Genomic DNA, 20,710 nt, shown 5'->3' on the forward strand with positions numbered 1-20,710 from the left:
ACTCAACTCCTCTATACTTTTTTCTTTTTTAAACTTTCATGATTTCTTCTACTTTTAGGCTGAGGGGTAGTGCCTCATTACAAACACATTCAGTATGTGTTCTCCAATGCCAACACAACCCTAGCATTATAGCCAAACATTAACTGTAACAAAGGTAGTGACTGCTGAGTACTGTTATGCAGGAATAGCAGTGGATTTACAGAAGGTCCTCTCTGCTAGTTGTGGAGTGCAGCTGTGAACAAGAATGAAACTGAAATTCTTATTATCTAACAAAGTCAGCTTTTACCTTCTTAAATTTTCTTTCCTCTTAATAGAAAGACATCCTTCAAAATATGGCAGAAACCAAGGGGAGCCATTTTTTGTAGACATTTATTTCACATACAAGTTTTCAAGAAGACATCTAAGTGAACATCAACACAGAACAATGACAGACATCCATTTATACTTGGTCTTGGAACGCATAGAGATGGGGCAAGGGCTCAGAGTTACACAGGTTGCTCAGTACTCCTTTCACTGGGGCTCCCTAGCTCCATATCACTGACTCTGTCAGTGGGCACAAGATTTCACAAAATAACTTTCACTGCAACTACTTGCTTTTGCCTACCAGGGTACCTATCCAGCTGCCTATTGAATGTGAGTGACTTGTCCTTTCTCCTTGGTGAGCACTCCTTGGCTGGCTTTGGTGTCACACTGTCCCTCTGATGCACATGAAACACACAGAGTACGGCAGAGGCTCTATACAGTGGGGAGTTAGGCTGGAGCCTGGTCTCTCAATCTCAACCTGGCACCACAGCCTCCTAAATGAAAGTACCTGAGCAATCTTGGCAGTCAAGTTCTACTTCTCAAAGACAGGCCATGATTTGTCAAGCAATACTTAGTAAGTGGTATTCACAAGACTGAAACTTTTTTTTTGGCTTTTGATGTAATGCTCCTTCCAAGGAGAGGCTACCCTAAGCTGTTTATGTATGTGTGAAGTTCTTTTCTTTAAAAAACTGTTTCCTTCCAGATAAATTAAGTTAAATGTTTAATAAAATAACCAGTGATAATTAGAGGTATTTCTGAAAATCAATACAAATCTAGGTAGGAAATATGAATTCAGTTTCTAAAATGCCTTAGATGTCAGAAAATAAAATGTTTATACCACTTTTAAAAACTAGGATTTGAAGCAATCTTGAAAAAGGGCAGGTTTAAATAAATTCAGGGTTAGGGTAGCTGAGGTGGACTTCTATTGGGCTAACAGCCAGAACAAAGAGGGCAAACAGTAAATTATAAAATCATAGTGTAAGATAAGAAAAATTGTTTTGGCTGAGAATCAAAGCAATACCTAGTGAGAACTAGAAAAAAAAAGATTTTCCTGTGCATCTTCAAAAAGGCAATGTTATATGATATAAAAGACAAACTACTTAAAACTGTGATTATTCATTTTAACTTTCAGCTTCATAAAAGATAACATGCAGGGAGACAGTAAAGTTGGTCTAAAATGATCAGTGAGATCTTCTATTTAGTTAAAATAGAGACAAATCCATTAAAGGATGCCCAAAAGCCCATTTACAATCAGGAATGTAAATAGGGGAACGTACCTTCCACCTTAGCTTGACTCCAGATATGAGACAGTTCCACTGTGGACAAACAAGGCCTTGATCCTTTCCTGCCAGTAGCACCAAACATGATTTCACATTTGTAATTCAGAAAAACTTTAGCAGTAAAGGTGATTTCTTCCTGATTTACCTTCTTTAACTGACATAGATGTAATGGCCATTATTTTTTGCCTCAATACGTGTTTGTTGTAATCATGTTGTAACTTCCGTAAGTATAGGCATCATGCCCCCTTTTAAAATTTTTGTATATCCCACCACAGCTTAGAACATGGTCTTACACGTAACAGTGCTTATTAAATATTTATGAATAGATCATCTACTTTTCTGAATCATGCTTCCATATAATTATCAATTCTGTGTACATATTACTAAGTGGTAATTTATATTAATGTGCATCTTTTCTAGAGTTGGAATTCCAGAACATCTACACAATATAAGCACAAGCCCACTGGCACCACACACATCTTACTGTGCTAGGCACAATACCAACATGAAATGTATGTACTATTAGAAGTCTATAATTTGGACAACATAGAGTAAATCAAATAGTTGACGTGAACAATCAGAACATTTCCAATAAACTGTAAATCAGAAACGTTCATCAGTGTTTACCTGAGTCACCTGCTTGCCAACAGGCCACATCCTATTCGGGCACCATAAATTGAATTTCTTTTAACAGTGCTTACCCTCCTTGGTACTTTGCTGAACAGCTTTCAAAAGATTCTAATTTACTTGAAGGAAAAACACTATCCCTAGGTGCCTTCAAATAAGGCAGCATTTGACGAAGTAGAGAGAGATAAAAACAAAAGAATAATCTACATATAGTCCTGACTCTGGTTATTTTTCCTCTAAACTACTGATTTTTCCCACCCCAAAGCAAAGCCACTCTAGGTATTAAGCATATAAATACCACTGGCTCCATCCTAAAGCAATTGGCTTTAAAAGATCAAATCCCTGGATTTCATCTGTAATTCTGTACATGAATTACTATTTCCCCATCTAAACCATTTATCTGTATTTACTGGGATGATGCTACAGGGAAACCAAAGAGATTTTTCAGGCAAACCTAAATTAGGAAAACAAAAATGGCCTTCTAGATTGTAATTTGCTATAAATACTTCCACTTTCACTTAGTGAATTGTAGAGTCGTATAATTCTTCAGGGCCATTACAGTTAGGCTTATGATCCTATGAACAAGGAACTGAATCCTCAGATACAGAGGTTAGTATATTGAACAGGTGCCCCCTGAAAGTGTTGGCTTGGACTGAAAGAATTCTCTGATCTACATCAAGCCTAACGAGTCCACTACACACTTCAGGTCTTTATCATATTTCTTCCCTATTCCTTTACAATTTCAGAAACACTACTACTATACTAAAATGTGGGCTGGTAAATATAAAATATGTCAATAAACCAGTCACATTTCTAGGAAAGAGCCAGAGAAGTTATAGGGTAGAATTACAATGTGTCTGAAACCCTACTTTATTTTAATGAGACACACCCATAATCATGCATTCTATTTAATTTTCAGATAGCATGGTAGTTTAGAAGAGTCCACTGAGAACACCTGCAACAATTAAGAGGTAAGTGTAAACCTTGTAAGAAATAGCAAGAGGAATTTCCTGGAATTTTACTTGGGGGTTGGAGAAGCAGTGGCCACAGGAATGTAAATCTTCAGGTACAGAAGGTAATGATGGGTGATCATCTGCTTCTCATTGTGATAGACGGTGAGGCATTAGTAACATGACTTCAGTGACAACATAGAGCATCTTCCCTAGCCATATGGATCAACTTCTTGACAATAAAACGACATCATATCAGGTTTCTCAAGGAAGCTATAAAATCTTCACTCTCTTTTTATGAGTATCTTCAAAATGGAGGTGGATCTGATTTATCTGTGATCAGATTCCTGAAAGTTTTACTGAAATGGGAAAATCTGTTATCAAGTTACATCCAGGATCTCATATAGTACATAACAACAGCAACAGCAACAGCAACAACAACAACAACAACAACAACAAATCCTTTTGGCATTTACTCCCTTGAAAACACCTCAGCCACTTGAAAGGATCTTGAATATTCCTGAACTCAGGAATCCAATAGCAGTGATCGCAACATACCAAAAAGAACTTTGTTCTGTATGCAGAGAATGTGTTTTCTCTACTCTACCATACTAAAGTGGAGAAACAGAGAGGAAGAGGTGATGGAGTTAGAGGCAGAAGCAAGAACAGGATAAAAGTCTTATGTAATCTCAAATTTATCTTGGGAATTACACTTTAGGTCTAAGAAAAGACTACCACGGATAGTCAGGCTGGGTGAGATAGCTAAAGGGGCTCATTATTAAAGTGTTTTCCTGAAGTCATCAGTCTTTCCTTTCAGTGAGTTCTCTGGGGAATACATTGAGGTGGTGTGTGGCAGAAACTTTTCTCTCACATGAACGTCCCTATGTTTGGTGAGAACAGAACTCTTACTGAAACGTTTGCCACAGTGGGCACATCCATAGGGCTTCTCTCCAGTGTGGATCCTCCGGTGTTCTCGAAATCTTGTGCAGTTATTGAAACTTTTCTCACAGTCCACACATTTGTAGGGATTCTCTCCAGTGTGGACTCTGCGATGAGCACTGAAATGAGAACTGTTGGTAAAGCTTTTCCCACACTCTCCACACTGATAGGGCTTCTCACCAGTGTGGGTTCGCTGATGGATAATAAGACTAGAGCTTTGACTGAAGCATTTTCCACACTCCCCACATCTGTACGGTTTCTCTCCTGTGTGGATTCTCTGGTGAGCTCCAAAATTGGAGGAGTCATTAAAGCTTTTCCCACAGTCAAGACATTTGAAAGGCTTTTCCCCTGTGTGGATTCTTTGGTGTCTGATTAGGCTCCTGCTTCTACCAAAGCACTTCCCGCAGACACTACACTTATAAGGGTTCTCTTTCTGGTGGGTCATCCGGCACATAAGACGAGCACTCCTTCCAAAGCTCTCTCCGTATTTGAGAAGTCTGTAGGGTCTCCTTCCCATCAAAGGCCTCTGATGCATCACAGCTTTCCCCAGATCTCTAGGCTGGAGCATCAGCTTTCCCTGTCTAATGCCTTGAAAATTTTCCCATTGTCTTCCTGAGATGCATTCTCTTTTGTGATATCTGCTGGGATCAGTATTCTGGGAAACAATTCTTTTAGATTTTTCTATTAATGTCTTATGTGGTTCTATGTTCTTATATATTACCTGTGTTGGATCCTCCTTGCTGCTACTTCCAATTTCAAAATCTGAAAATAATACAAATGTAATAAATGTTCTGTATTAATATAAATAACCAAGCATGCAGTCTTTAGCATATTATGATCCCTCTATACTTCACGGGCCTTGGGTCTTATAGCTCTTTACTAAGATGCCTTATTTTCTTTCAGTTACATGAGCAGATTGATGACACCCATTACACAGTAGATCTTCATGTATGTTTTTGAATGGAATTATTCTATATTCTTATCCTGACTAATTGGGAAGCAACTTAACTTCCCGAAGCTGCACTCTTAAGGGTTCCCAAACCCTGGATCATAGAGCAGTACCAATCTGTGGCCAAAAGTTGGGAACCACTGCTCTAATTCACACTGTTTTCATTATTTCATGCTATATCATACTGTACCAGTCTTTAGATTGTAGTGACTAGGTTCAAACTCAAGGAATTTCTAAATTCATTGATAGCTAATGATATCTTATCCAAGACTACTTTTTCTTCTTAGATGTCCTTGCCACTTTTTTTTTAGTTGTCCCACAGATTACACTAACTCAAATCTTAATCCTCACTTTTTCCAAAATTTGGAATTACTATCTTTTTACTCTTTCAACTACATCTCACATTCACTAGAAGGTATATTTTGGATCTAGCTTTTCTGTCAAGTTTTCTAGACAGACAGCTTGATGTAGTGGAGAGATTCAGCTTGGGAGTTGCACATCTCTGATCTGATTCCATTTTGGTCATTCATTAACTATGACTTTTGAATTAACTTCTTATTAAGGGAGACTGAAAAGTACAAAGAAATAGAAGCACAAATGATGAACATCTGTAACCCTCTTTCTTGCCTTTAACAATGATCTATTTATGGCTAATCCTGTTTCATCTCTATTCCCACATGTTCTGTTCCCTGTACCCAACCTCCTTAGCCACAAAGCCTGAAAGACATGCATATCTCCTGTGACTATTTTACAAGCAGAATAACTCAGTAACTCCAGATTTGTTTGATTTCCAAAGTTTTGTTCTCAAATGTGTGCTAGATTGCCTTGTTTCTATTTGCCAATTTCAACACTGTCTATTACATACTCAAGTGAAACTTCTAGTAATGCTGAAGGTCAAGTGGGGCAGCTATGATGTGGGCTGGGGAGAGGGGCGCTCATCAATCAATTGACCAACTTTAGCAAAAAGACCTATCAGTCATATTTTTTACTTAGGAATTCTTTTGAAGTTTTCTTATTTGATCTAACATTGTTCTGGGATTTGAAGGATGTCACAGCCTAGTAGACAGTTCAGACACAGCCTGATAATTTGATGATGGATCTAGTGGTTATCTTTAGAACAAGATTTACAAGGACTTTGTCTCCAGAGTTACCAAAACCAAAATTACATGGGAATTATCCTTTATACTATAATTTTTCACATAAATACTTCCAGGGATATGTATGAACACTCTTCACTAGTATATTTGGACATTACTTTCTCTTGGCTGGGCCTCAGTTCTCCAACCAATTCAGGCAATACAGAGTTACTTGCTTTGAGAAATCAGTACTGCACTACCTTATATGTTCTTATGTATCCTACATCTATAGAAAGACAGAACTCTCAGAAGTTCTGTCTGAGAAGTTTTCAGAAGTTCATCACTTATTGGGAGGTCCAGGACATAGAAAGTGTCTTGTGCCATAAAACGGGCACAGTCTATGGGAGTAGAGAAAGAGTTTGGATACAAGAAGAGCCAAGGATGTTTTAAAGTAGAGGGAATACCATGAAGTAAGAATTAAATGTGAAAGCTTAGCATGTAGGAAATAGTAATTAGTTTTGTTTTGAATGAGCGTAGCGTGTGGAAAGAAAATAAAAATATATAAAGTTAAAAGCAAAAGATGAGTTCAGATTAAGAATGACTGTGGAGCCTTAATAGAAGTGTGGATAAGGATATCTAGTCTGGAAATTTTACAATAGTCTAGGCAAGAAACAGAGCAACAATGAACTAGTGTCATGGTTATGGCAACTAAAGAAAAAGCAGACAAATGTGATACTCTGCAACATGATATTCTAAAATGTGTCATCTGCCTGGATGTAAATGATGTATGAGAAGGTATTAAAATTGCCCTTAAAAGATCTGAATCTGGATAAGCTGTAAGAGAACAAATGAAGAGCTATGGTGTAAGATGGAAAATGATAATTTTAGTTTTAAATATCTTAAGCCTGAGCAACCAATAGTATATGTCTAAAAGGGCATCTAGTGGTCAGTGGGAAACAAGCTGGTGGAGCTCAGGACCAGAAGAATAGTCTCTCATTTTGTCTCTTTTTCTTCACATACATCACATAACTATCAGATATTTCTGACATGAAGTTGTGGACACACATTCTTCATCCCCCCCTTTTTTTTTAAGTGTTATTCCAAGTTCTTCCACATGGGATACAAAACACTGTTTGACACATACAGATAAAAACTAAGCTGAGATTCCAAAGACTGAGTCACCAGAATACCAATGGGTGAGTACTTCCTCCAAATGGAAGCACCTTGAGAATAGGACCTGTTTCATTCATTCTATATTTCCTGTTCCTCAAATAGCACAGGGTGCTCAAGTATCTGCTGAATGAGTTAACCATGTGCCATATCTATAAATTTTCTAGTATGTCCCACTTTCTCCTCTTTTAGACTAAAAATTCTTGATGATTCTTACCATTTGGGGTTTGCAGCAGACCTGGAGGTCCCTGGAATTCTTGCTCTTGTATAACTTCCTCCTCACTCATTCTTTCATTGCCAGAATCTTCTATTATTGCTTCCTGGGAGGTCTCCTCAGGTTCCCAGCCTGTAGATTCCTGGGTTTCTACCTCAATAGGCCCTGTTTCTTGCCCTGAGGATGACAGGACTTCCGGACTATTGGTGGAAGGGGCTGATGCCCGAGAGTTAATCAGGGCATCCATTTCCTTGTAGAATGCACAGGACTCTAGCACATGTCCATTCTTTACTTTGCGGTAACTCTTTTGAAGGCTTTTGAACTTGGTTCGGCATTGTTCAGGTGTTCGGAGGAAGCCACACTCTCGAAGTTGTTCAGCCACGGCCCCATACAACTTGCTCTTCCGATGACAAGCTTGAAGTGCTTCATAAAACCGAGTCTCATGAAGTATATCAAGAAAAGTCTTTGTTTCTTCATAGCCCCAGTGCACACCTGCCATTCAAGAAGATCAAAGATGTAAAAGCAGCAGCATGAAGCCTCTAAGTGGTACATGTTACAAAACAGAACAGTAAAAATAATACCATTCATAATAGCATCAAGAAATATGATACATCCAGGAATAAACTTTGTAAGAAATGAGGTCTGTATTATAAAATTAGAAGATACAAATTAACCAGAAAACATGAAACACTATTTTTTTTTTTTTTTCTTTTTCCTTTTTATCGGTACCGGGGATAGAACTCACGACTGCCTGCTTTACAAGGCAGGCACTTATGCCGCTGAGCTAAATCCCCAGCCCCCGAAACACTCTATTTTTGGATAAGAAGACTCAAACTGTATAGAGAGCAAGTTTTAAATAGGTTGAAATTCCATCCAGATTTAAAGTGTAGTTAAAGTATAGTCTCCAAAATCTGCCATAACTATGAAGACTAATTAGAGGAGTTAACTGTGTAGAAGTATCTTTCCTAAGTGGTTAGGAATAAAGGACTAGAACACCCAACACGAGCTGCCCCCACAAGTTCTTATCATTTCTTTTTTTTGAGACAGGGTCTCATTCTGTAACTAAGGCTGGCCTTGAACTCAATGTGGCTTCGAACTTGCAGTAATCCTCCTGCCTCAGTCTTCTGACTGCTGGGATTACAGATGTGGCACCACCACACCTGGCTTATCATCTCTTTAACCAGTTTTCTTTGAAGATCAAAACTATGTCCAGAGTGATTCTGCATCCGGGGGTGGGGTGGGGTGGTGAATGTTCTACTTTTGAGAGATGATATGCTGTGCATAATCAATGTTCTCTACTGAGAACAGAACTGAACATCTAAACATGATTTGTCAAATATGCTTTTTGGAAAACTGTTTTCTATCTTCACTCTTTGCTGGTTGGTTTCTTCTAGTCCTAATACTGGTTTCCCATATTAAGACCAACTCAGGAGCTCCACTCTCATGTTATGAATTTTAAATTGGTATCTGCACATGCCTAATGAATCTTCCCACTTTTAGCAGAATTGTTTATTTTGAACTCTAAGATTTTCTAGCTCAATTTACCTTTCCATTCTATCTAAGAACTTACCATCTCTTCTCTTGGAATAGAGAAGATATTATTAATAACAGTGATATTAGGCAAACATATTTTAGCATTTTCAGAGTGCCTTCATCTCTATATACCACTGAGTACTACAATAAGCCAGTGAAGTACTCTTTGTCACATATAACAAATGAGAAAGCTGATGCTCAGGATAGTTAAATAGTGTATTTTCTGCCCCACAGTTTAATTCTGTATGTTCATTCCCCAAATATTTAACACTTTTATATGTTTAATTTTATTTTCTTCATGGTACTGGGATTGAACCCAGTACCCAGATTGAGTCTTGTGCTTATTAGGCAAGTGCACTACCACTGAGTTATATTCTCAATCCTCTTCTCAAACTTAATGTTTTTGTGTTCTTATATTTAAAATGCATCCTTTGTAAGCAACACATAGGTGGTTTTAAAAAAAAATTCTGTGACAATTTAGTCCCATAAACTTGTAGCTAGTGATATATTTGGACGGTATCTACCATTTTTTTTTCTATTTGAGTTATCTATTTTGTTTCTTTTTCTTACTGTCTTCTTTTTATTTTAAACAAAAATTTCTATTTCATATTTTTCACTCTTTTAATATAGTAGTTACTTTTTAAAAACTGTTATCTTAGGCGATCTAACAACATATCCTTAATTTATAACAATCTAATACAACTCATTGCTTTATCCTAATTTTCAGACAATACTAGATCCTTAGATTCTTCTAACTCCCTTTATCTTCTATCTACAAGGCCACAAATACTTAAAGTGCATGCTATGCTGACAAAGAATCCTTCATGGCCACTCACTGTTGTTACTTACTTGCACTGGGACAACAAAAAATACCTGAGAGTACCTCCAGTTATGGAGTCACATCACAGTAAAAGTGGCAAGGCATGTGTGACAACACTCTCTAGGTTTTATTGCTCATCTATCCCTTTCCCCAAGAATAAAACTGTTTTCATATGAGGAAAAATAAATAGTACGATTCTTACCACTCAGGTTTTGATACAAGACAGGGGCACCATGAATTTCAGGCTTGTGGATAAATTCAATGCCCATTTCATCACCATCAGATTCTTCTGCAGCTTCCTCTTCCACCGAAGTGATCTGTTCCTTAGCACTATTACCAATTCTCTTTAGTCTAGGGAGAGATATCATCTCCTTAGGCTTGTCAGTAGATGAAGCATGGGCTGTAGGGTTTAACAAAGCATCCATGTCCTCAAAGAAGGCACAGGGTTCCAGCATGTGGCCATTTCTCACTTTTCGATAGCTTTTCTGCAGGCTTTTGAATTTGGTTCGGCACTGTTCTGGTGTGCGGAGGAAGCCACATTCCCGCAACCATTCAGCCACAGCACCATAGACTTGGCTATTTCGGGGACAAGCCTGAAGTGTTTCATAAAAACGAGACTCCTTGAGAATTGCAAGAAAAGTCTTAGTCTCCTCATAGCTCCAGTGCACACCTGCTATCTTCTCATCTTCTACACCCCACTGTTGCTGTTCTCTCCATGCTTTTCCAGCATTCCTTGCTGGGATCCGAACAGCATGAACTGATTTTTCCTTGACATAGGTGCTTTGCAGGATATTTCTTTTATTTGAGGAATGTGGACTTATGGTCCATGGCTCTTTTCTTTGCTCCAATCGGGCTATCTTGTTAGATAGAGACATTGTATTTCCTATTTAAGAGAAACATATTTCATAAAAGACACAAATGCCATTATTGTGTAACTTGATCTTTTGTTGTAACATGCCTTCTTGGACCATATGCTCAAACCAAAGGTTTCCTCAGCCATGACAATGCACATAAGTATTCTTATGACTTGTTTGGTGCAATCACCCACAAATGGTATTATTTTACTTCTCATGTAAGTACCACTTCTTAGCTAGTTCTTAAGAGAATACATTTAAGGGTAAGAAATCTATTTCATTACCTCTGATTTTCTTTCAATAGCTAACACTGTGTAAGGTTCAGAGTATGCTACTAATCAGTATTTGTTACCTATAAATTGTGCTTGTACTTCACCCAATATCCTTTCCTGTTCACCTCAACATGCACACATGTATTATGGTAAAGCTGACAGAAAATGAAGCAAATACAGAGTTTGGTACTTTACAATAATGAAGAGATCAACAAATTTTAAATTTGAATTGTAGCCACACTATCTATTTTCTGACTAGTGGAAGTTTCTTAAGCTCTCAGCCTCAGTTACCTAAGGGATAATATCATCTACCAAAAAGTTGCTGGAAAAAAGTAATCATGTTTGAAGTATCCAATGCCCAATAAGAATGTAATAAAAGTTAGTTTTCTTCTTCACACAACATTCAGAAGAGGTTCAAAAATTTTAGAGAAGCAACATTAAATGCAACCCTTCTAAAAGAAATCTAGGAATGGAGAGTTGTTCTTTATTTTTTATGTGTGAGGTGGCCTGAATAGGGACACTGGAAGTTGGGCATGAGCCCTTTACTCAACTCTGCCAACTGTGGTTGCATAGGAAGGTGAGATCTTGGTGTCTGATGTGTCATTTTTCAAGATGTACTGGTAAACATTGTGAAGGACAAAATATGTATATGGACCAAATTCAGCCTAAGAGTCATTAGTTTATAACCTACAAAATAGTGGGTTAAGTGTCTTGAACTGGATCATTTCATATGAAATTGTACATGAAAGGGTTAGACTCTGAAATGGCCCTTTTTCACTAGGGACAGATTTTGCTGAGGACTGTAATCCAGCATTTTACTAGGACTATATGCCACATAAGCCAAGGAAATGGTAGGAGTACTTATTATGTACACAATTAGGCAGATGGCTGGGCTGTCCGTTATTTTTCAAAGGTTGTCTCATTATTAGGATATCATCTTAAATTGGTCATTTTTAACTGCTTTAACTTATTTCTAATAATACATTGTTGGTGTGCCTTCAGATTATCTATTCAGTTAGATTTCTAATAATACATTGTTGGTGTGCCTTCAGATTATCTATTCAGTTAGATTTGGCTCATTTCACAATCTCTACTTTAGCGTCTATGTGTGGCATGTCCAATAGAACCTTCTGTGATGATGGAAATGTTCTACATATATGCTGTCCAATATGGTTGTTCAGTACTTTAGATGTGACCACTGCCAGAGAGAAACTGAATTTTACATTTTATTTAGTATAATCCATTAAAATTTAAATAGCCCCATGTGGCTATGGTTATCATTGGGAAGCACAGGATTATAGTATCTCTAATTTATACAATTTATGACTGTTGGTTATAAACTGGTACACACTATAATTTTATTCATAAGTAAAGTGACTAATAAAAAAGCTCACATGTAAATGAATCATACTTATTCTATCTGCTAAAGCAGATAGATAGTTCACTAAAAATCTGATTGTAGAGCAACATTTAAGTGGCCATGTGTGCCTGCAAACTTGAGCTATTTAAATGATTTATAATACCCTATCAAAGTTATTGTATTTAGATTACTTTCTTAAATTTTAAAGAATTTTATTCACACAAAGAATACGCACCCACCTACATATCATCCACATGTTAGGTTACTATTGTTAAATAAAGAGAAATCCTGAAAAGACCTTGTGACTTTATGGAGCTTTTAGGTTAATGGATGTGTGTAAGTTTTTATTTTCCACAATATAAATATATATTACTCTGCTAAATATTAACTACTCAGTCATATAGTAATCTTTCAATTACTTAATTTTTTAAGAATTTTTTTATTTTAAAAAGCAAAATAGAAAAAAACAATAGAAATAATGCAGAATTTAAAAAAAAACAGTAAGAAATCAAGTAAGATATTGCATATTGTTATCTTAGAAGTAGTTGTTCAGGTTACAAGATGTAGGCGTACAAAATGATCAAACAATCCAACAATGACAGCACAAACTGTTCTTTTTGATGAATAGAGATTAGTAGTATAGTTATCTATCTTGTACACATATCCATATATACAGTTACATGTGCATACCTAAATATATATAATCTTTTCCTTTCTTTCCCCTATCCCAGTTGTTCTTTCCTTTTGATCAATTACTAAATTATTAGAGTATTTTTTTCTTACTAGAGGGAGGGAATGATTGAGGTAAGAGAACATGGATAAATTACTACACTAAATGACCATGATGATCCCTTAAGCACTATAATTAAATACAATGATTTTGTCATTTATAAGAATGAATACATAAGCGATCTCCAGGTCTTTTACTTATAAAGGGAAAGAATTCTTACCTAGGGTGACTGTGTGCTCAACATTCTCCTTCCTGATTTCCTGGTAAAGGTCTCTATGAGCAGGGATCTGATGCACAGTCTTTTTGTGGGAAAAACCTCTTATCACATGGACATCTTTCACTGGTTCCTGTAACAACACTGACACCAATGACTACCAAGATAAATCCATGGGGCTTTAAAAGATGAAAGGTGATGGAAAAACCAGAGAAGGGCCTTAGAGAAGAACTGAAACTAAGGAGCCAAGTGTGTATTGTGTATCACATGAAGCAGAAGATACAGTAAAGAATAACAAGATAAGATGAGATAGAAGAGATGGTACAGCCAGCAGTACTATTACTCAGAAGACTGGGTACAAGGGTAAGATGTCTCTTGGATGGAGTATGAAAATTTGAAGACAAGAGAATGTACAGGAAATCATTGTGTCTGTATATCCTTGGAAGGAAGAAGGCCAGAGAAGACAATCACAATTTACCTGGGACCTAGGAGGAGGATGTGTAGTTGTCACCTCCTGGTCTATGGTGTTCCATTCATCAGTAGGGGTAGAAACCCAGGGAGAAGACTGAGCTATAAAAAGAGAAAGAAATAATTAGTATTTTCGGTTGTGGTCCTTTCATTCATGCCTTTCTTTTTTTAAGAAATAAGATGTATTAAAGTCAGCTGATATAAAAACTGATTATTTTTCAATGAATTCAGAACAATGCCCCAAATTATACCACGCTAAAGTCAGGCTAATGAACTCAAATGGATTCATGGTGTAGGTAGGCAGGTAAAGTACCTGATGGATGGAGCCTGGTTGGGACTATGGGGAACTGACAGCACATGCCCCACTGCAGAGACATAGCCAAGGTTCCACTTATGCTTCCATGTGAGACTGGCACTTGTAGGGTCAGAGTTTCCAATTTTCTCCAAGGGATACCAGAAATCTATACTTTTATGAAATTTCAAATCTTAAACCCTGAAAACTAAAAGCAAAACAAAATATCCAAAAAACACTATTATTAAGTGAACCTAAACCAGTCTGGTTTGGTGTGAAAATTAACAGTTTGCTAACTTTAGTGTAAGTTAAGTTTCCATGAATGACAACTGCCACAAGGAACTTAGCAAACACAGATACATAGTAGTGGACAAATGCAGGCAAATATACTCTCTACGTGGAAAGAAGACACAAAAACATTTATACAGCGGTTTTTTTTTTTTTGCACTGGGAATCAAACTCATAACATCGTAATTGCTAGGAAGGTTCTGTGCTACTGAGCTATATCTCTACCTACATAGCTTATTTGTGGTCTTTTCCCCTAAAACTCACTATCTAGGGAAAACTTTAAGAATAACTATCATAGAGAGAAAGGCAGGGAGAGGAAGGGAATTAAAAATGAAGTACATGTAGTACTTCCTCAAGATAAACATAATTACTATATATTGCATACTATACTAATAAAAGAAAATAAATAGAATAACTATCACTTGTCACCAAGAACTCAAAAGTTACACCACCAATTTCTACAGAAGCAAGTCAAATCATTTCCCTGGAAACATATTTCTTGAAACATACAGCTGAAATTATAGATCTTTAGAATAAATTTACTATTCTGAGATACCTATATCTCAAATTTTCTATCCTTAATACCCCAGTCAGGATCTCAACAGAAATCCTTTTTCACTTTAAAAATTCCTTATCATCTTGAGATAGTAAAAGCCAAAATACTACAAATAGGTATTTGCTAGACTAAACCTATTACCTAGTCCCTGAGCCACCTGATCCATGCAATCAAGTAAGCTTTGATACTAATGAGTAAACTGAGTAATTCAGACACCACTAGTGTTTGTAATGCATTCTATTGTGCACAATAAGAACATAATGTGGGGGAGGTATAAAGGTAGAGTATGGGATAGCAAATCAGCTCTTGATGAATGACTGTGTAAGTTAGGCAGAGGTGAAGATAAAAAATAATTTGTTATGGGAAGAAGTAAATTAATATACACTGAGCATTATTATACACAAGCCATTTTACACTGCCTCACTAAATCTACATGAACAATTTGCTATTTTCCTTTTATAGATGAGAAAATGGGAAGTTTGAGGAGTTAAGTAACCTGACCAAGGTTACACAGACAAAAATGGAACAGGGTTCTAAGGCCTGTGACCTGAACCTCTAGGCATTCATGCTGTTTTCCTATTTCTTGCCCAAGATCAGACATAAAGGGCAGAGAAAGCATAGTCTTTTGACTGTAGATCCTGGGACTTTTCCATTCAAGAGACAGAGAGATAAGTGAACTGGGAAGGACACTGGGATCCATTTCCTTGTATTTAACTGGATCTATTTATGTGCAGGGGAGCTAAGAACATCTCTGTGAAGTCTTATTGTTTATCCCTCTCAAATCCATTTTGTGATGCCTTAACTTGTGAGTCCATATTGAGACATACATATCTTGATTCCCTTTTCAAACAGTTTTTAAGTTGTTCATAATCAACTAAGAGCACAAAGGCTCAAGACAGGGACTAAAAACACATTCTGACCAACAGAATGGAGATTTTAAAACAATATTAAAAGACTCAAGGTTGGCCTGCACAATCTAGGTTTCCTACTGTTATCTTTAAGACCTTTTTCTACTTAGGTTGCACATTCCCAACTTTGGAATCTAATGAAACTTGTCTTCTCACTAATTTATTTTCAAATACATATCAAGGGGACTCTACATTGAGTAAGTTACTGTGTCACAATCTATATCTGCCATGATCTCTGTACAGGTCATGCTCTAGATCCTTCTCACCATTTCTGGGTAAGAGTTGATAGTCTCTCTTTTGATTCAGCTGTTCCTGGCGTCCTGAGTGGAGGCTTCCAGCTTCTTTCCGAGACAGTACTTTGGATTGGGTCTCTTTCTGCTCCTGCTGAAAGTCTGCTATCTCCCACACTGTTCCAAGTGGGGCTTGCTTCTCTAAGCGTACAGGACTGCTGACCTGGGAAACAAAGTTGATACCATAAAGGAAAGGGGGAGGGAAAGAGATCTAAATCAGGGTCAAATTCTCCCAAGAATGATATTCAAGAAGAACAGAAGATGTGAGAAGGACTCAGCATTTCAGTGCATTCCCAATGGAACTGCACAAAAGTGTCAGGCTCACAGTACCAACTAGGAGTTCAAGTATAAAGAAACAAATCGCTGGGTGTTTAGTTCAGTGGCACAAGTGCCTGCCTGGCATGGGCAAGATCATGAGTTTGAACCTGGGTACCAAAACAACAACAATAAAACCCCACAAAAAACAAGAGAGTGATTTGTATTGCTTAGAGCGAGAAAATATGTCAGGAGTGAAATACACAGTTCCCTTGTTACTAGAATAGATATTATTTGAGTTGTTAAGTCATTTTTAGGTTCACAGAAAAGTTTTGAGAATGTGAACACATTTCGTAGTGAGATGAAAAGTTACAAAATTATTCCCCACATCAATTACTTTCCAATACAACAACCTGCTGAAGCTCTTTACACAGTGCAAATCTTGCGTGAGGAAGCTATAAACCTGGCAAAGACTACAGGACTTCACTAGGTTAATGAGAGGTGTTGAAAGTCACTAGCAGAACATGCAATGCTACTAAGAAATCTTCAGTTAAATCGGAAAAGAGTGATAAGACCATGGCACTGAGAGAACTTCAAAAACAAGAGTGGAATATGAAAGGATTAGAGCAGACTGGGATAACTGGAGAGGCTTTTTTGATAAAAATAGCCCTCTTAAGGATTAAGTTACACAAGTCAAACCCTGTGAAGCATAACCATATTACTCTCTCATATAATTTTGCTGCAAATATTATGCCAAAGAGTAAAACAATTATTTAGATGCACAATGTTTAGTTTCATTTACAAGACAATGTTTTGGCCAAAAGTTCTTTCTGTTTAAAATGAAGTGCTGATCCTCTTTTAAGTATATTCACTTTATGGGTCGTTTATTAGTGTCATTTATCTTTTCTTCTTAAGTGCTTATTTTTATAATGTATCATTGCTCACCTGCCCTTCCTATCTTCTTTTTAAAATACGAAATCTGAAACATCCTTTCTCACCTGCCGTCTCAGTCTTCCAGTCTCTTTCTCCAAATGGACCACCAGGGCCACTGCCTCTTCTCCGCTTTCTGGACACTGCCTCTGGGCCCACGCCTGAATCTTCTTGGGTAAAATGGTAAGAAACTGCTCAATCACCAACAGCTCAAGCATCTGTTCTTTGGAGCGCGTTTCAGGTTTCAACCACCGGCAACAAAGTTCCCAGAGTTTACTGAAAGCTTCATGGGGTCCAGTTACATCCTCATAACAGAACTGCCTGAAGCATTTGCGAAAGGTCTCACACTCAGTGCTCTCCAATCCTTCCTCAAAGTGCTCTGACGCCCAATCGGGGTCCTTTTCTACCTTCATTATTACACACTCCTCTACCTCCAGGGGAATGCTGACCTGGGAGTCCAGGACTGCAGCCATGCTCCAAACAGGGTGTTCTGGTCACCTCAAGTCGAGCTTAAAGTTCTGAGAAGCCTCTAATAGCCTAATGTTTCTGAAAGCATGGAAGGTAGTGAAGTTAAAAAGAATCCAAACGAACCCCAAAACCGCAATTCAGCAGTTTTAGCAGAAACAGTACTTCAGGCTGATTAATCAAATCTATCGTAGGCCCTTGAAAAGGTGAATGAGTACCCCAAATCCAAAAACCTGGCCTCTTCTCCAAACAAGATGTAACCTGGCAATGTGGCTTTCCGGAGTGCATCCCTCTTAGTGCAATGCCGAAACCAAGAGAAGGGCTCCGGGACCGTGAGCAAAGCAGGCAGAGAGGAAGGATGGGCGGGGACTACCGCGGCCTGAGGGGGTGTGTCCGCTAACCCCACAGCCCGCTCCCTCTGGGGGTGAGGGGGCCAGGCAGCGAGTGGGTGGGGCGGCTGCGCGGGCTCCTCTCGGCCCCACGCCCTTGGCACCTCAGCCTCCAGGCAGCTGAGGTGTCTAATCGGGTCCCGGAGGTGTCCTAGACCCGTGCCGGGCTCCTTCGGCCCCACGGCAGCCGTGGCCGTCCTCAGGAAGCCTTCGCAAGCTGAGGAAAGGTCTTGAAGCGATTCCGCTGGGAGGATGAAAAGCAGCAGGACTAACCAAGGCTTCACGCGAGGCTCCTGGCTCCTGGGGCGCCGCGTCCTCCGCTGAGAGCGCGGGGGTCTCTGGGAGCCGCAGCTACGCATGCGCGCCGCGGGGCCCGCGCGAGGCTTCCTTGTGGGCTAGGGGCTGGGGGAAGGGGCTTCTTGGGTGATTCTCGCGAGAGCGCTCCGCACGGGGCTGCCGCCGTGAACTTTGCGCGTGAGGAGGGCTGCGAAAGGACAGTTGTACGTAGCAGAAGGACAGCGTGGGGGGTCGAGCAGTGGTTTCCCCAGAACTGGGAAAGGGCAGGGTCTTGGTAGGGAGGACGCAGGCAGCGGGGACTCCTTTGTCCTGCGGAGGAATTTTGGTCGCCACGCGCAGAGCGTCCCCGCCGTCGGCAGCTCGCGCGTTTCTTCCACTGGCCCTCAGTAATGGTTTGGGCCTCTGACCCCTGCGGAGAGGCGCGGAGCGGCGAGGGTCTGTTTCTGCTGGAGGACTGTAACGGGTGGCCCAGTCCATCCGGCGTGCGAGGCCGTGCCTGTTCACTTTGGTTGCTCAGGGTCAGAAGAGATTTTCCAGTCAGGAACCCAGTGAGCTGCACAGCTGCCCCTCTCCTGGTGCTGTCCTGATGTCCTGTCTTTCCCAAGATCATTGTTTCAGGGAGCAGGTAGCCTGTTACAAAACAGTGCAGTGACTTATTTCTCAAAACTTTTAGAATTCAGCATGCAAATTCCAGCACCGAGAGGCTCTGAGTATAGTGTATCTAGCAGGTGTTAGTGACAGAGTCAGAGAGAATCCATGGCGCATAGTAGGCCAAGGGTTGTATCAGAGTCATTATATAGCTTTCCATTCTCGTAATTTATTGAACACTTATATGCAACATGGTGATAGGTGGTGAGTAAACCCAGGGTTTTTTTTTGTCGTTTTTTATCAGTCTGGTCGCAGAAGTAGTCATTAGTCAAATAAACCATGAAGTAATGTGCAGAGGTAACCTTGATGGGTACGAGTAAGGAGAGAAATGGATTTGAACCAGCGAGGAGATCGGGGAAAATTTCTTTGAAGAAGTGTTGCCAGAGACTGAGATCCAAAGGTAAAAGTAAGCACTAATTAGGGAAAGCAGAGACCTCATAGAAATCCTGTAAGGGAGATATGATTACTTCTGTTTTAGAGTTGAGGATATTGAGACCTCAGTTAAGGTCAAGTAATTTCTCACGGTTACTGCAAATTAAGTAACCGTGAGAATTGAGAATAGGATTTTTAAATATACTCCTTGGTCTATTTGGTGGGTCTAAGGGAGGTGAAGTATTATGGTACAAAGTCATTAGGAAACACTAGTTAAGTTGGAAGCATTCAGAATTTAGGCAAACTTATAAATTGAAGTAAAGGCAGAACATAGGGCATCGTGCAGACTACTAAAATGGAAGTTCCATTCCAGTGGATGAAGGAAGCAGCCATTAGTTCCAACTTTTTTTTTCATGCAGGAATATGGACAGATGTGCCAGCTTTTTCAGTTGTTCAAAAGTTGACAAGTCTTTTTTGGGGAGTATCATCACACTTAAATAATCGGAAAATACGTTTATCTGTCTTCCATGACATGAATTACCAATAGAGAAATTCCTTGGTTCAGAATCATAAGATTTTCAGGAATTATGTCATGTTTTGGTGGGCTCTTAATAACATATACTGATTTCTATGTATAGTTATAATGGGAAATTTCAAACATAAAAGAATACAATTAACTCCTCTTTCTGACCTCCAGCTTTAACAATTAGTGCCAGTCTTGTTTTCCCTATAACTCTACCCTCACTCCTGACCACAGATTCTTTTGGAGCAATTCCTGAACATCAGATTTAACTGTCAGAATGTATTAAACATAATTTCAGTATCATTATAAACCCTCTTCAATTTCTTCAGCAGTTCTTTAATACTTTAAATAATAGCTTATTTGGTTGAATGATGGTATGTAAGGGAAAAAAGGGTCATAGATACAGGGCAGGTTAAAAAAAAAAAACCAGATGTCCTGCATGTTTGCTAATGAGGTGTTTACATTTAGTTCAGTTTGAATTTAGTTCTGCGTTTGGAGCAGAAAAACAGATTGTTGAAAAATTATAGTGAATCTGTGCAGATCAATAAATGAAGCAAGTCAAGATATTATCCTGAGTTGATTCAAACCCAAGAGGCACTATCTTCCTATGTTCCCAAGAAGGGCATTCACACCAGTGTCCCGTCCTCCCCCCAAAACATCAGTTAGCACAGCTGTCATTGTACAAGGAACCTTACAGCAAAGTTTCCGTCCACTGTCCTCTGTCCATGGTGCTGATGG

The 20,710-nt window shown here is 38.8% G+C and overlaps 1 protein-coding gene across 1 annotated transcript; it reads right to left on the bottom strand.

The window, feature by feature from the left end:
- Window positions 1-333: 333 nt before the first annotated feature.
- Zkscan2 (zinc finger with KRAB and SCAN domains 2) lies at window positions 334-18,446 on the bottom strand. Its single transcript, XM_003478210.5, has 7 exons — window positions 17,347-18,446; window positions 16,070-16,256; window positions 13,770-13,861; window positions 13,298-13,424; window positions 10,064-10,744; window positions 7,512-8,000; window positions 334-4,861 (listed from the first exon to the last, which is right to left on the bottom strand). Exons 1-7 carry the CDS (start codon window positions 17,749-17,751, stop codon window positions 3,939-3,941), a joined length of 2,904 nt encoding a protein of 967 aa, XP_003478258.1. The 5' UTR covers window positions 17,752-18,446; the 3' UTR covers window positions 334-3,938.
- Window positions 18,447-20,710: the final 2,264 nt, after the last annotated feature.

The sequence above is a fragment of the Cavia porcellus genome, unplaced genomic scaffold (genome assembly GCF_034190915.1).
Source record: "Cavia porcellus strain 051 isolate PalLab524CR breed Dunkin Hartley unplaced genomic scaffold, mCavPor4.1 scaffold_16, whole genome shotgun sequence".
NCBI classification, from domain to species: domain Eukaryota; kingdom Metazoa; phylum Chordata; class Mammalia; order Rodentia; family Caviidae; genus Cavia; species Cavia porcellus.

What these genes read in the sequence shown, in the direction of transcription:
- Zkscan2 (XM_003478210.5), bottom strand. Translation starts at nt 17,751, where the DNA reads ATGGCTGCAGTCCTGGACTCCCAGGTCAGCATTCCCCTGGAGGTAGAG. An exon ending in ATCCTCCTCCTAGGTCCCAG is followed by an intron (nt 13,425 to 13,769) that starts GTAAATTGTGAT and finishes GTGTTGTTACAG; the next exon opens with GAACCAGTGAAAGATGTCCA. An exon ending in TGAGCACACAGTCACCCTAG is followed by an intron (nt 10,745 to 13,297) that starts GTAAGAATTCTT and finishes TCTCTTAAATAG; the next exon opens with GAAATACAATGTCTCTATCT.